At 43.9% G+C, this 17,500-nt stretch overlaps 1 protein-coding gene across 2 annotated transcripts in view; it reads left to right on the top strand.

Annotated features, from left to right (window-relative positions):
* LOC123512999 (multiple PDZ domain protein-like) overlaps positions 1-17,500 on the top strand; it is a 945,060-nt gene that overhangs the window by 575,006 nt on the left and 352,554 nt on the right. For both annotated transcript variants that reach the window (XM_045269789.1, XM_045269790.1), the window contains exons 15-16: positions 13,116-13,207; positions 15,889-16,077. In XM_045269789.1, the coding sequence (XP_045125724.1) occupies positions 13,116-13,207; positions 15,889-16,077 (281 nt within the window). The remainder of the gene's footprint in view (positions 1-13,115; positions 13,208-15,888; positions 16,078-17,500) is intronic.

Below are 17,500 nucleotides of genomic sequence, written 5' to 3'. Positions count from 1 at the left end.
TCTTCTTTTGTTTACTTATTGTTTCCTTTCAGTTTCCTTACCTTTCACTTTCTTTCTCTTACTTATTGTCAGTTGACTTATCATTCACGTCAGCCTTGCCTCTTTCTTTTGATCATATTCTTGCTATTTTGATATCTTCTTACTCTTAACTTGTTTCCTTTCACTTATCATCCATTCTTAATCTCTCCTCCACCTCAATCTTTGTTTTAACTTTGGTGTTTGATTATCTTATGAGATGCTTAACACTTTTAATCTTCCTCTTGCTTGTTTCCTTTTTATCATTCCTCAATCACTTTACTTTCCTGCCACGCCTAATCTCTCCCACACTTAAAATATCTTGATTGGGTATTTTACTGCTTAATTTATCATATTCTTCCCACTTTTAATCTTCTAATCTTCCTCTTGCGTACTCCATATTTATCCGTGTTTCCTCATCTCCTATCTCACCTAACTTCTTGTCAGTTTCTCTTTGTTAACATGGACATTTCACTTACTTATCACATTTTATCTTTTTCACATCCTTGTTAACTCTTACCATCCTCTTGATTATTCCCTATTTACCTGCCGCCCTCTACGTACCTGCTACGCCAAATCTTCTCCTACTGGCGGTAATTAGCTGTATTAAATTGACCTTTGATTGGACCAAATTGTGCGTTGGGCTAATTAATACCGTAATTATAGGGATGCTCAGTTAATTAGAATGTTGTGGTGATGGGCCGTATTAATTTTTTAACACGTAACGCCTGGCAGTGTTTTTATGAGTCCATGGGAGCTTACAGTGGTGGTGGAGCCTTGTGGAGTGGGTGGAGGTATGGGGGTATGTGGGAGTCAATGCGTGTGTTGCGGTAATCGGGCATACTGCGGTAAACGGTGCACGGTGGATGACAAGTGAGGCAGGTTAACGTGACATGGGTTCATTAATATTGCATCGCCATATAATTTTAACTCGAATTTCATGTAAAGGAAAGGGAAGAAGCGGTGGTGCTTTACGCTGGGTCTACAGGGACAAGGAGGGACGGGCGATGAAATGTGAGGCATACTACGTGATATGGGTTCATTAATATTGCATTGCCAAATAACTTTAACTGGAATTTCGTGTAAAGGAAAGAATAGAAGCAGAGTTGTGTTGTGCTGGGTCTAGAGGGACAGGGAAGAACGGGCGATGACATGTGAGACAGACTACGTGATATGGCTTCATTAATATTGCTCATTAATATTGCACCGCCGTATAACTTTCACTCGAATTTGGTGTAAAGGAAAAATAGAAGCAGAGTTGTGTTGTGCTGGGTCTACAGGGACAAGGAGGGACGGGCGATGAAATGTGAGACAGACTACGTGATATGGCTTCATTAATATTGCATTGCTTATAACTTTAACTCGAATTTGGAGTAATGGAAAGGCTATAAGTTCTGTTTTATTACGGTGCATCTGGGAGGACAGGGAGGAGGAAACCAGAGGAGGACGAACAGCTGTATAGATTAAGGGGGAAATGCTACATGATTTACATCTCTGAATACGACATGTGTATATAACCTTCCTTATTCTACATCTATGCATAATTTTGAAGTAATCCCGCACGCTGAGATGGAAGGATTGACAAGTTATGAAACCCGCAGGATATCAAATAATAATCCACATTCTTTTATCCATACACTCTAATCTTCCTTAATCTACATCCATGCATATTCTATAAGGCTGCCATTAGATAGCTAGACAGACGAGAAAGGAATAGGTAATGAAATGTAGATCCCATCATAAAAAAAAAGTGGAATTACAAGACATTAGCAGATATATACGTGGCAGTCTCGTTATAATAATAATAAGAATAAAAGAAAACATGCCCATCTTTTTTCCTTTCTGTCATTCTCATCCATAAATTTGTGTTGTGTTGTTATTATCGCCTTATTTTCGTGTGTGATATTTCTCATTCATATTTTACAAAAGGCGTTTCTTTTTCCCTTCCTTATTTTTATGTGTGATATTCCCTATTCAAAATCCTTACTCTACAAAAGGCTTTTTTCTCCTCTTTACCCTTAATTCTGTGTGATATTCTTTATTTAAATCCACATTCTACAAAAGGCTCTTCTCTTTCCCCTTCCTCCCTTTGTGTAGATGATGATGTACAGGTCCTTTATCTTCTCTTTGTGATATTCGTGTTATCCAAAGCCGCCATTGCTCTGTCTGCTCTCCTGTGTTCCTTATTCAGTGTTCATGCATATTCCGTAAGGTGTCTTTTGTCTCACGTGTTGATTTGTACTGTGCGCTTTCTATTTCCTTCAGCGTCAGGTAATGAAGGTTCACTCGTGCCATCTGTGTCTCTAATTCTTCTTTATTGTTACTTGTTATTCAGGATTGTACTCAGTCTCTCTCTCTCTCTCTCTCTCTCTCTCTCTCTCTCTCTCTCTCTCTCTCTCTCTCTCTCTCTCTCTCTCTCTCTCTCTCTCTCTCTCTCTCTCTCTCTCTCTCTCTCTCTCTCTCTCTCTCTCTCTCTCTCTCTCTCTCTCTCTCTCTCTCTCTCTCTCTCTCTCTGTGTGTGTGTGTGTGTGTGTGTGTGTGTTTGTTTCGTGTGATATATATTTTAGTATCTTTGTCTCTTTGTCTCTTTTGTGTCTCCATGTGTGTGTGTGTGTCTCTCTCTCTCTCTCTCTCTCTCTCTCTCTCTCTCTCTCTCTCTCTCTCTCTCTCTCTCTCTCTCTCTCTCTCTCTCTCTCTCTCTCTCTCTCGTTTATCTACTTTCTATTTTTTCCATCTTTATTCTGGTATTTTTTATGATATCTATTGTACTTCACCTCTTCATTTATTATCATTCATTTTTTTTTCTCTTTATCTTTCCACTTTTATTTAGAATTACATGTATTTCACCCACTCCCATTTTCTTTCATGTATTCTATTATTTCTCAGTCTTCCTTCTTGTGTTCTTGATTATCTTCACTTTCTAGTTTATTTTTTTTATTTTCTTTATTTTTTTTGCATTTATTATAGTGACTCTACTCTTTTTTTTTTTTTTGTATTTGTATTTAGTTTGATGTCCATTTTATTTTTTTGGTGTTTTTGTGGTATTATTGTCTTATGCTTTCTCCATTTTCCTTCCTGTATTCACGATTGTTCATTTTATCAAGCATTTTCCCTTCTTGTTTATGTATCAAGCAGTTTTAAGTACACAACAACACACTGACCTGTTGATTCTTGTTTGGCGCTTCCCACTACACGGTCACGTTGTTTTCCTGCCTATCCCTTTAACAGTAAGTGGTTCCTTCATTAGTTTACACAGTGGCGAACTTTCCTCGTCTGTACCTTTGCATAATTCACAGTAACTTCATCAAAAATTCGCGCAGCTTCTGTAATCTATTTTTATTTTCTCCTCCCACGTAGCCTTTTTCTCAGTTTCTCTCACTTATGCATCCTTTACGTATGTGTGTGTGTGTGTGTGTGTGTGTGTGTGTGTGTGTGTGTGTGTGTGTGTGTGTGTGTGTGTGTGTGTGTGTTTGTTTGTATGTCTATGAATCTGCTCCCTTTCTTATGTGTGTTAATGATTGTTTGATTTTCCATTTTTTTTTTTTTTTTCGTTTTTTATTCATTGCATTGATTTACTCGTCTGTTGATAATGTACATCCGCTCGTGTGTGTGTGTGTGTGTGTGTGTGTGTGTGTGTGTGTGTGTGTGTGTGTGTGTGTGTGTGTGTGTGTGCTCTCCACTTATCCTCAACGCTATCCTCTTCATTACATTCCACTCGAAACGCATAATTATTCCCATAAATCAACATCCACCCACTAACATCCTCCCACACATGCTCCTCTCTCTCCCACCCTCTCCCGTATATTGCTCCCCTCACTCCTCTCCTCGTCCCTCCTCTCTCTTATCTCTCCCTTGTTAGTAAGCTTTATCTCTCTCTCTCTCTCTCTCTCTCTCTCTCTCTCTCTCTCTCTCTCTCTCTCTCTCTCTCTCTCTCTCATTTTATTTCATTCCTCTCCTTTCTCTTATTCTCTTCCTTTTTTCTTCTTTTCTTTTTTTCTTCCCTTCCTTTTTTCTTATTTGTTTTTTATTATGTTCTTTTTTCTCCACATTTTTTCCTTATGTTTTCTATTTTATCCTTCTCTATTTTCCACCTCATATTCCCTCATCATTTTACCTCTTCCGTCCCCTCACACACACACACACACACACACACACATAGTACACACACACACGGTTTCCAATCCCACACTTCTCTTTGTAATGAATCCAATATTAAGTGCTCTTTTGACTCAGTGTATTGGTAATTGTGAGTTTTTTTTTTTTTTTAATTCGTGGCGTGATGGTGGTAGTGGTGGTCGGGGGGGGGAGATGTTGTAACTGTGTGTGTGTGTGTGTGTGTGTGTGTGTGTGTGTGTGTGTGTGTGTGTGTGTGTGTGTGTGTGTGTGTGTGTGTGTGTGTGTGTGTGTGTGTGTGTGTGTGTGGTGCTGTGTTTCCGTTGATTGCCATGTCAGAATACTATGGAAGTGTTGTTACTTGTTGTTGTTGTTGGTGGTGGTGGTGGTGGTGGTGGTGGTGTTACTGTAAGCTGCTATGTGTATGGTTATGGTGATGGTGGTGTGCTTCTGGTGGTGCTGTAGTGGTAATAGTGTGGTGGTAGCGCAGCTTGTATCCATTATCAACGCTGGTTTTTATAGTACTTTAATAAATATATGAAAAATAAAGAATGACTGATATGTAGTAGTTTAGATTCAGAACATTGTCAGTCAAACCTTTCTCTTCACTATTTTTTCTTCTTTTTTTTTATTTATTCTCACAAGTGGATATCAAATTTAGGTAGACATACAATCTTTCCTCCTCTTTTTTTTCCTTATATATATATATATTATTTTCTCACGTAACACAGCACTAGGTAGTAAGGCCAGGCTTGTAGTACTTCAAATTCAGAACATTGTCAGTCAAAACTTTCTCTTCACTATTTTTTCTTCTTTTTTTTTTATTTATTTTCACAAGTGGGGTATCAAAATTTCTTTTTTTTTTTATTTATTTTCACACATGGGTATCAAATTGAAGTAGACACACAATCTTTCCTCCTTTTTTATCCTTTGAATTTTTTCCCCTCACGTAACACTACAATAGGTAATAAAGACAGGTATATTTTGGTAGTTTAAATTTAGAACCTTGCCAGTCTACTCTCCTTCCTTTTTTTTTATCTATTTTTTACAAGTGGGTATCAAATTTCCTCCTTTTTTCTTTCCCCCTTATCATTTTTTCCCCTCACGTAACACAGCGATAGGTAATAAGGACAGATATATAGTGGTAGTTTAAATATAGAACAATGTCAGTCTACTCTATTTTCCTCTTTATCTATTTTTATAAGTGGGTATCAAATTTCCTCCTCTTTTTTTTCCACCTTATCATTTTTCCCCTCACGTAACGCAGCAAGGAAACCACCAAAGAGTCTCCGTACTATAAAAAAAAAAACCATCGAGGAAAGGACGAACTTATAAAAAAAAGGGGAAAAAAGAGAAAAAATGTCATCGCAGGTTTTTTCTTTTTCTTTTTCTTTTTTGCGTAAGCGGACATTTATCATTTTTAAGGAGATTCTTTGGAAGCCTTGGAAAAATTAGGAAAATAAGGAAAATAGAGGAAAAATAGGGAAAAAATAAGGGAAAAAATAACATGAAATCGTCTCTTGGTAGGATAGCAAGAGAAAATACAGAGAGAGAGAGAGAGAGAGAGAGAGAGAGAGAGAGAGGACACCATTCTCACACACAGCATATATTCACTGCAACGTTAATTTACGCTGATGAAATAGGTAGAAAGAAAAAAAAAGAGATGAAAAGAGAGAAAAAAAAAGAAAGCATGCAATAAATTCACAGTGTCTTTTATGCGAGGACAAGGACGAGGACAAGGAGGAGGAGGAGGAGGAGGAGGAGACTAGAAATATATTGTACAATGTCAAATATCGAAGCGTTGCAAAGTCCTGAGCGAAATAATGCGCCCCTCTTCTACAGACAAGATTGCTCTGCGCAGGGACACAATCTCCCGTTTTCTACAAAGAGGGAGGAAGAGAAAGAGAAAGAGGGAGAGGGAGAGGAGCAGCGAATAAAGAACAGAGGGAGAGGGGACGGGGAGAAAGAGAGAGAGCGAGAGGTGGGGATGGAAATTTGAATGAAGGAGGTAAATGGCGGAGCAGGAGAGGGAAATGAAGGAGACAGGCTGGCACAAAAATGGAAGGAAAAGTATCACAGCTTCCAGGAGAGAAGAGGGAGACAGAGGGAGATGGAGAGGCAGGAAAAGAGGAGGGAAATGGAGGGAAAAATTTGCAGGCAGGCCAACTCCTGGATAATAAGTGGAGCGGGAGGAAGGAAAACAAGAGGAACTGACTCGGTAATATTATATAAAAACTCAGGGGGGGGGGAACGAGATGGAGAGTTACGAGTGTGTATAATGGAACGTTTGTGGAAGGAAACGTAATACTGGAGGTTGTCTTCAAGGTGGGACTGAATTAAAGGATTGGAGTGACAGAGAGAGAGAGAGAGAGAGAGAGAGAGAGAGTGAGTGAGGGAGGTAAATAATCCGTTAATTGCAGGTATAGCCAGCAGGTGAGCCGTAGGGAAGACTGCAGACTCGTTCTTAATTAAAATGAAGGTGTTACCGCGTGCCTTGTCCCCTGCACGCGCGCACACACACACACACACACACACACACACACACACACACACACACACACACACACACACACACACACACACACACACACACCATATCACAGCGCAAGGAATTTTTTTTCATTTCTCTCTCTCTCTCTCTCTCTCTCTCTCTCTCTCTCTCTCTCTCTCTCTCTCTCTCTCTCTCTCTCTCTCTCTCTCCATGCAATATATATGTTAGATTCGGTCCGGTATGTATTCTTTCCCAGTGAGTTCTGTTGTTAAGCTTTCTGTCAGTGTATATAATGGGATGTGTGTGTGTGTGTGTGTGTGTGTGTGTGTGTGTGTGTGTGTGTGTGTGTGTGTGTGTGTGTGTTCGCCTTTATTTAGTCAATGTAATATTCTGGCTTGTAATTAACGTGTCACACTTCCTGCCAGGTATGTCTGAACACCTGGCGTGGATGTGTCTCTATCTCGCCTTTCGTTTCTCTCTTTTTTCTTCCTTCCTTCCTTTAATTTTTCCGACCGCTCTTCCCTTTATCCCTTTCGTCTTTCCGTATGTTAGGTTTTCTCTCTCTCTCTCTCTCTCTCTCTCTCTCTCTCTCTCTCTCTCTCTTTTTTTTTTTTTTTTTTATTTAAACATAATTTATACAGAAGAACATGTACCCAAAGGCGCACTGTCGTGTGCTACCTATTCTAAGGGTACTACAATCTATTTCTCTACAATATTTACAAGACTTAAAAATAGATAATATACAAGATGGTCAGCATGTAAATGGAGCACTGTTCTTTTCACTTCACTAGCACTATTCACGCACTGCACTACACTGAGTGTCACGTCACAAAGAGTGTCAGAGGAGTTGGCAGTGTCTGTCTCCACTTATGTGCCATCAGTTTGACACTGTGTGTGTTCATCTCCTGGACGTGAGGCACCGCGGCCGTGAACAAGTTCCACATCCTGGAGACGCGTCCTGCGAAGGTGCGTTGATGCTGACACCCGTGGGATCGCGGCACCTCTACGGCGTCACCACCATTGAGCACCGTTCTCGTGCTCCGTGCGGTGACTCTCAGAGGATGACGCAGCCCTGCCAGATGTGGCACTCTTTGCACCTGTGCCTTATGGAACACTACGATCGCCGCCACATCTCTGCGGTGTTCCAGTGAATCAAGGGGACGCTCAGGCTCTGGGTGAGGTGGTATTGCAGCATCTACTAGCCGTATGGCGCGGCGTTGGATGCTGTCCAGTCTCCTTCTGTGTGTGGCGGCACAGGACATCCAGGAGAGAGCTGCGTACTCAAGGTGGGGCCGCACCTGTGCCTTGTACAGCAGCAGTCTCCCCTTCCTGTCGAGGAAACTGGCGATCCTTCTGAGAGCGGAGATCCTGTGAGAGGCTTTCTTGGCAATGGTTTGACATGGCTGTCAAACCTCAGCCCTCGATCCACCTCCACTCCAAGTATCTTGACGTCATCTTGGGTGGGAGAGCAGCAGCGCCAAAGACAACTTTCCTGCCATTGCTGCCATGGCGGCTGGGGACCGAGAGACAACCATTGCCTGTGTCTTCTCCGGCGCGAATGTCACTTGCCAGCGAGCACCCCACTCCTCTATCACTCGTAGCTGCTGATTGATGGCCTCAGCAGCCCGCCCACTGTCCTGGCGTGGATAGGTATAGGAGAGGGTGCAGTCATCAGCATAGGCCTTGACTCCTGGCAGTAGCTGGAGAAGATCATCCACGTAGATATTCCACAGGAGTGGGCCAAGAATTGAACCCTGTGGCACTGATGCCTCCACAGGCAGGGACTCAGATGTTTGCCCGTTGACAACCACCTTGAGGCTTCTGTCCTGCAGGTAATTTCCCAGGAGTCGTAGCAAGCCACCCTGGATGCCTTTAGCACGAAGCTTTTCCAGTAATCCGTTGTGCCATACTTTATCAAAAGCTCCAGCTATGTCCAAAGCAACCACTATAGTGTCCTTGCCGTCGTCGAGGGCGTCCTGCCACTGCCTGGTGAGAAGCATCATTAGGTCGGAGGTTGACCTTCCAGGTCTGAACCCAAACTGTTGGTCTGAGAGGAGGGCATTGTCCTTGAGATGGCTACACACCACCTCTGCCACGACCCTCTCAAACACTTTACCCACCACTGACAACAGGGATATGGGTCTGTAGTTTTTTGGGTCCGTCCTGGAGCTTTTTGTGTGCAGGAACTACTCGAGCCTCCTTCCACACTGAAGGCCAGACGTTTTCCCGTACACAAGTTGTGAACTTGGGTGAGAGGGGCAGCCAGTTCCTGGGAGCATCGCTTCAGCAGGTGCGGGCTGATGTCATCAGGGCCGGTGGCTTTCTGTGTGTCCAGCCCCGCAATAATCGCTTCACCTGCTGATGCGTCACCTCCACCATGGTGACAGTCTTCTCACATTGCTGGACCAGCTGAGGCGGTGGCTGCTGTGGATTCCCCACCTTCATTTTCCAGCAAACAAGGAAGCCAGCAACTGTGCCCTCTCCTTACTGCTGGTGGCGACAGTACCGTCCTGCTTGCTGAGGGAGGGATGGATTCTTGGTGGCCAGTTCCTGTTTGTCCTTAACAAGGGACCACCAAGTTTTGTTTCCTACGCCAGTGCCACACAGTTTCCGGCGCAGGCTTTCCTCCCACTTTTTTAAGGCCCACTTGCTGGTTACCACCATCCTCCTGCATGCAGCCCTATGCAAGTCCTTGTTGCGCCGAGTCGGGTTCCTCTTGTAGCGGAGCCAGGCAGCATACTTTGCCTCAGCAGCAACACGGCAACGGTAGCCAAACCATGGCTGATCCGTCGGTCTGGTGGTGTATTCCCTGTGTGGGACGTGGCGTCTCTGGAGGGCGAGAAGGTGAGAGGTGAGTGCAAGTGCTTCACTCTCTGCTCCTCCCTGTAGCAGAGTGGCCCATGGGGTGTGGGTCAGGTCGCGGCGCAGGAAGCCCAGTCTGCTTTGTTCCACAGCCAGATGGTGCGGGTGGTGGCCTCGTCCCGAGCCACGCCCACTTCCAGCTGTGTCAGTACAGCGTGATGATCAGAGCTGCCCACGAGCCCCAGCTGATGACACTGAAGCTTGTCCTCCTGGTAGTCTGAGATGACAGGGTCTAATGTCCCTCCTCGTTCATGTGTGGGGAAGGTGACATGATCTGTCAGACCCTGCACCTCAGGAGATTCTCGTAGGCGTCTCTTTCCAGGTGGTGATTGAGATCCCCCACAATCAGCACGTGGCTGCAGCTGTGTGCCATCATCAGGTTGTCTAAAGTCTCAGTCAGGTACAGGAGTGAGTCAGGCCCTTGTCGCGGGGGGCGATACAGGGCACACAGTAAGAGGGCTGAGCGGTCTGCCAGCGTTACTCGGAAGTACATCATCTCCATCAGTGGAGGCGTGTCTATGTCGAGTAGCTGGGCCTGCATTCCTTCCTTGAAGCAGACAGCCACTCCACCTCCTGTTCGCTCCTGTCGGTCCCTCCTCACCCAGTGGGTGAAGCCCTGCATCCTGCCATACGTGGGCTCCACCTCACTGTTCAGCCATGTCTCTGTCACCACAACAACGTCTGCATTGTGTCGTTGCACACAGTTGTGGTATAAGTCTGCAAGGTTAGTCCGGAGACCACGGACGTTGCTAGAGACGACCTTTAGTTGGCGGCGGGGCAAGCTGGCTGTACCATGGTGAGGGATGGTAGTGAGCGAGGCCTGCTAGTCCGAGGTGGTGGTTAGGGTCCGCGGCCGACTGCTGGTACTGGTGAAGAGGGTGGTCCACTGCCGCCCCTGGCTCTGATTCCAGATACCAGGCTGAGGAAGGAGTGGGCGAGGTTGTGGTAAGGACTGAAATGAAGTGAGGTGGTGGGCGGGCTGAGGCGCTGCAGGTGGGAAGGGTGTGGCTGTGTGTCTTTCCACCGTAAGGAGCCGCTGTATGAGACGCTCCTGACGTAAATCGTCAGTTCTGGCGTGGCAAGTAGCAGAAGTGTGTCCTTTCCGTGAGCAGTACTCACACACTTTTGCCTTGGCTCGCTTTTGTGTCTGCTTGGTGGCCTGGTGAGTCCTCAGTCCTTCGCTGGACACCTTCCTCGCGTCCTGCTGCACTTCCCTCTTAGTTTTCTTTTTTCTCCAATCTCCTGAAGTGGTCTGAGGAGAGGTTCGTGGGCGAACAGAGGCACCGCGATCTACTCCGTTCGCTGTATTTATGGAGGAAGAGTCCCTGCTGCTCTGTGTGGCGGTAGACGTGGTAGTGAGTACCGAGCAGTCACTCTGTGTGGCAGAAGGGTGACAGTAGACGCTGGGGAGGTGTCACAGTCGCTCTGTGTGGCGATGGAAGCAGTGGAGGTAGGCGGAGCGGTCGTTGTTTCCCGGGCAGGCGAAGGGAAGGTGGAAGTTGAGATAACAGCTGAGTGGCGGAGCTGTTGCGGTTTATCCGAGCTCCACCACGTCCTCCACCTCTCAGAGTCCTGACAAACCACCTCCCAGTGTTCGTCAATTGACTCTCTCTCTCTCTCTGTTTTAGTCATTTCCCGCATTCAATTTCCCAGTATTTCTTCTTTTTTTCATGTATTTTAATGTTTCCTTGTTTAATTCGCGTGTTTTATTTAGTGAATATTATCTTGCTTCATCTCTTGTTTATTCCTCCTCCTGTGATTCGCTTCTCTCCTCTCCCTTCGCCTATTTTTATTCATATTCTCTGACACTTGCATTTGTATCTCATATTACGATGCTCTCTCTCTCTCTCTCTCTCTCTCTCTCTCTCTCTCTCTCTCTCTCTCTCTCTCTCTCTCTCTCTCTCTCTCTCTCTCTCTCTCTCTCTCTCTCTCTCTCTCTCTCTCTCTCTCGTGCCTTCTTCTTTCCTTCCTTCGTCTCCCTTCACATTTAAATTTCCCCACCTCCCTTGACGATGCTTTTGTTTTTCCAGCTTGTCTGTCTGTCTGTCTGTCTGTCTGTCTTTCTGTTTCTCTTTGTGTCCGCATGTCTGGATTTTATTGTATGTGTGTTTGTGTAGGTATGTGTGTTTGTCTGTCTATTTATTTATCTGTCTGTCTACCTGTATGTCTCTCGTTTCTCTTCATTCACTTTTTTTTTTTTTTAGCATTTTACCTCCTGTCAATCAGTTAGTCAGGTAATCAGTCTGTCTGTATGTCTGTCTGTCTGTCTGTCTGTCTGTCTATTTAGTTATTCATCTATCTATCTGTCTACCTGTCTGTCTATCTATGTATCTACATGCCAACTGATATAGTATGTTAACACTAATTTTCTCTCTCTCTCTCTCTCTCTCTCTCTCTCTCTCTCTCTCTCTCTCTCTCTCTCTCTCTCTCTCTCTCTCTCTCTCTCTCTCTCTCTCTCTCTCTCTCTCTCTCTCTCTCTCTCTCTCTCTCTCTCTCATCTGACCTAACGTCGCCACACTTCACCTCAGCTTGCCTCGCCTCATTAACTATTTAGACTGCCCATCATTATCTCAAGCCTCAACATTAGTCTCTCCTCCAAGGGCGCCCCACCACCCTCTCCAAGCCCTTTAGCCTGGTGCCTATGGAGGGTTCTGAGAAAGGAGCAGGAGGAGGAGGAAGAGGAGCAGGTTGACGTTATCCTTAAGACCTTTTGTGGGAAGCTCGTCTGTGTGTGTGTGTGTGTGTGTGTGTGTGTGTGTGTGTGTGTGTGTGTGTGTGTTGGACTCATTAGATTTTTTTCTTTGTATGGATGAATTTTTTCTCGTTCTTTTTTTTAAAGGGCTCTCTCTCTCTCTCTCTCTCTCTCTCTCTCTCTCTCTCTCTCTCTCTCTCTCTCTCTCTCTCTCTCTCTCTCTCTCTCTCTCTCTCTCTCTCTCTCTCTCTCTCTCTCTCTCTCTCTCTCTCTCTCTCTCTCTCTCTCTCTCTCTCTCTCTCTCTCTCTCTCTCTCTCTCTCAAGATGTCGTGTTTCTATTTGCAGTATGTAAATTGAAAGAAAAAAGATTTGTAGAGAACCTGTTTTGATTCCCTCTATAGTGCGTGTGTGTAGGTGTCTGTCTCTCTGTCTGTCTGTCTGTCTGTCTGTCTGTGTTTATCATATAACTCACAGAACACCTCCCAAAACATCGAATGAATTACATAACCTCTCCCACACAGGTATTATTGATAGACAGACTAACGGGGCAGTGAAATTACATGCACAGATAAACGTGGGCCAAGTTCGCTACGTAATTAAGTTAAAGATAATTACATTGAATAGTTGTTTCAGTATCTTGTTCGTAAGGGGGAGAGAGGGAAGTGTAGGAGGAGATGGAGTTGATGGTGAGGGTAAGGACGAATTTGAAGTGGTGTTTGGGGGTTTTCAGGGGCGAGGATTGATAACAAGGGAGGTGTGGGGGGGATTTATATGGTTTATGTATGTGAAGTCGTGTTTTGGGTTTTCGGGGTCGAGGAGGGACAATATTGGGAGGTGGGGGTGGTTACGTGGTATTAAGTGTGTGAGGTGGTGTTTGGTATTTTTATCATTATTTTCTGGGCACTATTTGCTAACGGCGTGTCCTTCCCTCCCCTCAACAGAAGAGCTCTCAGGAATCTTCGTCAAGTCTATCAACGCTGGCAGTGCTGCGGACAGGAATGGACAGATACAAGTCAACGATCAGATTGTCGAGGTGTGAGTGAGAGTGAGTGAGTGAGTGAGTGGTGGTGAGTGAGTGAGTGAGTGAGTGAGACTGAGAGTGAGTGTGAGAGTGAGTGTGAGTGTGAGTGTGTGAGTGAGTGAGTGTGAGTGAGTGAGTGAGTGAGTGAGTGAGTGAGTGAGTGAGTGAGTGAGAGAGAGAGAGAGAGAGAGAGAGAGAGAGAGAGAGAGAGAGAGAGAGAGAGAGTTTGTGTGTTCTTTCCGCTCTCTTTCATTTTTCTCTTCGTCTATGAGCCAACTCAGTCGTTTTATTTCTCTTAAATGGAGTTCTCTTCTTGTTTTTTTTTCTTTTTTTCTTTCTTATCTCCTTTACAATTTTTTCCTCCCCCTTGCGTTCCTCTCCTCATTCTCTCCTAGTCCTGAAAATCGTTTGTCTCCTCTCCCTAGCTCTCTTGTGTATTCTTTCCACTCCTCTCCTCTTCTCTCCTATTCTCCTTTATTTGCACTGACTAACTTTTCCTTTTCGTCTGTCTTCTCTCCACAGCTTTCCTCTGCTATCTTATCAACTCCTCTCCTTTAGCTCCCCTCCCTTCTCATCTCCCCAAGTCCTCCAGTGAGTCTGCCAAACCACTCTCCTCTTTTACTGACACATTTATACCCCACAACTTTCTCTTCGCCCTGCGCCCTATTCTTTCTCCACCTCCCACCTCCACCGCTCGGCTCTTCCTGCTCTTAGTCTTTGCATAAATGAGCAAAACTCGGCACAAAGGCACACTCTCCTCTCTTCCCCTCTGAGTGTTTGGACTGGATGAGTTGTAGGAGCGTCTGGTGTGGCCACTTGCAGTCCTTGCCTCACTCTCCTCCTCCGCGTTGTCACCTGCAGAGAGAGAGAGAGAGAGAGAGAGAGAGAGAGAGAGAGAGAGAGAGTGTGTAATTTATATAGTTTCAATTTTCTTTCTTTTTTCTTCTGGTTTGTTTTGTGCTTGGTTTTCTCGAGTCTGATTAATTGTAGTGCATATTTTGTCTCTTTCTCTGTCTCTGTCTCTGTTTCTCTCTTTTCCGTGTGTTTGTTTCTCTGTCTCCTTTTCTCCCTCTTGCTGTTTGTTTGTCTGTCTATCTGTTTGTATCGATTTCTGTTTGTTTTGTTTGTTTTATCTAGTATATTAAGTCTCTCTCTCTCTCTCTCTCTCTCTCTCTCTCTCTCTCTCTCTCTCTCTCTCTCTCTCTCTCTCTCTCTCTCTCTCTCTCTCTCTCATGAACTTTTATCTGACGCTACCTTGGGCTTCTTACAATTAACGAAGACTTTGATTCTCCACCACGAGGCTTCCAATTCTTTTATTTACACCTGCATCTCTTTGTATCTCTCGAGTGCAGAGTTGGATCCCGCGGGACAGTCTTCGTCGTAATTTTCTCGGCGCTCTCGTAACCAGCGCCAGTGTGTTAAGATGTCGATTCGTGCGCTCGTCTTCTTATTTGTGTGGTTCTGTGTCTGTTTTATTTGTTTTTGGTCGATTCGTACGCTTGTCTTGTTATTTGTGTGATTCTGTGTCTGTTTTATTATTTTTTGGTTTGTTTCGGTGCGTTTCGGTTCCGATATTTCTTCCATATATGTGTTTTTTGTGTTTTTTTTTTTTTTTGTCTTTTTTCTTTTTCTTATGGTTTGGTTTGTTTATTTGCCTGCTCCAAGATTTCATGTATTTTTTATTACTTTTCTGGTGCAGAGATGTATGTGGTTGACAGTGCTATGTGTGTGTGTGTGTGTGTGTGTGTGTGTGTGTGTGTGTGTGTGTGTGTGTGTGTGTGTGTGTGTGTGTGTGTGTGTGTGTGACTAACTTTCCAACACATCTACAAACTACCTATGTTCCCTAATAATCCCCACACATGCACCCAACAACGTCTTACACCTTCTCTCATTTCTCAACTCCATCACTTACAGTACCTAACCTAACAAACATCCTATTCTTCCTTACATTCCCATCCCTCGCTTTAAACTATCTGAACTAACCTTTTCAAGACATTTGGCCCAGACTTTTGGCTAACTCTGTCACTCTTTAAGTTTAAGGAACCGGCAATCAAGTGGGCCTTTTCTTTATTTTTCTTTTTTCTCCTTGGCCAGCTTTCTCCTCTTGCATGACTTCTTGTATCTTCCTTCATTTTCTTTTTTCTTTTTCTGCTTCCTTCTTAAAAAAAAACTTGTCTATATTTATTACTTACTTGATGACTTCTTGTATCTTCCTTCATTTTTCTTTTTTTTCTTTTTCTGCTTCCCTTCTTACATAAAAAAAAAAACCTTGTCTATATTACTTACCACATATACACTTGATAACTTCCTGTATCTTCCTTCATATTTTTTTTTTCACTCTTTTCTCTCATATTTCTACACTCTAACTCCCTCTGAGACACCTGAAATGACCCTGCTTTGTATTCCCAACCCTCACTAAACTACCTTACCTGTCTATATTACTTACCTTTACTCTCTTAAATTGCTCTACTCTTTAAGTCCCCATTGAGACTCACCTGAAATGACCCTAAACTATTTTCCCCAACTCTCACTAAACTACCTTACCTGTCTATATTACCTTTACTCTCTTACCAACCTTCACCAAACCAACTTACCTGTCCATATTACCTTTATTCTCTCACCCAACCTTCATACCTTTACCTTCTCACATCCTTATACTCCCCTGAAGTGACGCTACCTATCTATATCTTCAGGTGGACGGTAGGAGCTTGGCCGGGCTGAGTAACCATGCCGCAGTGGACGTTCTGCGCGCCACTGGCCAGATCGTGCACCTCCGCCTGGCCCGCTACCTAAGAGGGCCCAAATACGAGCAGCTACAGCAGGCCATTGCCAACTCGGAGCTCAAAACGACACCCACGACTCCCAACCCGCCGAGAGCACCTGTGAGTACTTCCCTGTGGATTTAATGCCTCTTTTTGCTCTTCTCTGTTTTTTTTTTTTGGTCTTTTTTTCTTCCCTGTTTTTTCCCTTTTCCTCTTCCCTTGTGTTTTCTTGGTCTCCTTTCCTACCCTGTGGTTTTAGTTTTCCCTTTTCCTCTTCCCCCCGTGTTTTTTTTCTTTTCTTCCCTGTGGTTTTGTTTTTCCGTTTTCCTCTTGCCCCCTGTGGTTTTTTGGTCTCCTTTCCTTCCCTGTGGTTTTGCTTTTCCCTTTTCTTCTTCCCCTTTGGCTTTTTGTACTCTTTTCCTTCCTTGTGGTTTATTGTTTATGTTCTTCCTTGTGGTTAATTGTCCTTCCTTTCCTTCTTTTCCTTTCCCCTTGTGGTTTATTGATTTTTCCTCCCTGTGGTTTGTTATTCCTCGTCTTTTCATCCCTTGTGTTTTTATTTTTATTTTTGTCCTTTTCTCTCCTGTGGTTTATTAATACTATTGTCTTTTTTTTTCCTTCTCATAATTCAGTGTTTCTATCCTTTTCCTTCCCCCTGTGGTTCATTAGTATTGCTCTCCTTCCCCCGTGGTCTATTATCCCTATTCCCTCATCCTCTTTCCATTTCCCGCTGTTCTTTATCTCTTCTCTCCTCTTTATCTTCCTTTTTCTTCCCATAGTTCAGTGTTTTTCTATCTTTTTCTTCCTTGTGGTTCATTATTATTGTTCTCCTTTCCCCGTGTTTTATTATCCCTATTTTCTTATTCCCCTTTCATTTCCTGTGGTTCATTAAATCTTCTCTCCTCTTCTCATCCTCCCCGTGGTTCATTATCTCTCTCTCCTCCTCCCTTTTTCTTTCCCTCCTTGTGTTCCTCCTTTGATGTTGAGCGTGTGTGTGCCAACATGGTATTTTCAACAGTTTTTCGTGGGTTTTAACTGTTTGTACCTCTAATTATTCCTACTACTACTCCTTTTCGTGTTTTTGTCTTCCTCTCGTGTGTTATTACGGTTTTCCTTGCGCTGTGTGTCTTCCTTGTCGCGGTGATATGTGTGTTAACGTGTTTTTTTTTTTTTTTCAGCTGTTTCATTTTTTTTTTTTTTCTTCTTGGTTTTTATTTGCAGTTTCTATTTTATGATCATTCTTGCAGCTGTTCGTTTTCATGTGCGTTTTCCTTCAGTGTTCTTATCGTTTTCCTTGTTTGACCTTCCTCCTTTCGTGCTAAGGGTGTATTTGTGGTCATTATTTGTGTGTGTATGTGTTTTTTTCTTATTTTTTGCAATATTTTCTACTTCTGGTCTCTCCTACAGTCGTTTTCTCTCTCTCTCTCTCTCTCTCTCTCTCTCTCTCTCTCTCTCTCTCTCTCTCTCTCTCTCTCTCTCTCTCTCTCTCTCTCTCTCTCTCTCTCTCTCTCTCTCTCTCTCTCTCTCTGTTATTGGCAATTTT

Source organism: Portunus trituberculatus, chromosome 35 (genome assembly GCF_017591435.1).
Source record: "Portunus trituberculatus isolate SZX2019 chromosome 35, ASM1759143v1, whole genome shotgun sequence".
In the NCBI taxonomy this organism is placed as follows: domain Eukaryota; kingdom Metazoa; phylum Arthropoda; class Malacostraca; order Decapoda; family Portunidae; genus Portunus; species Portunus trituberculatus.
Note: the sequence above shows the minus strand (reverse complement) of the source record. Positions and strands in the feature narration are given on the sequence as shown.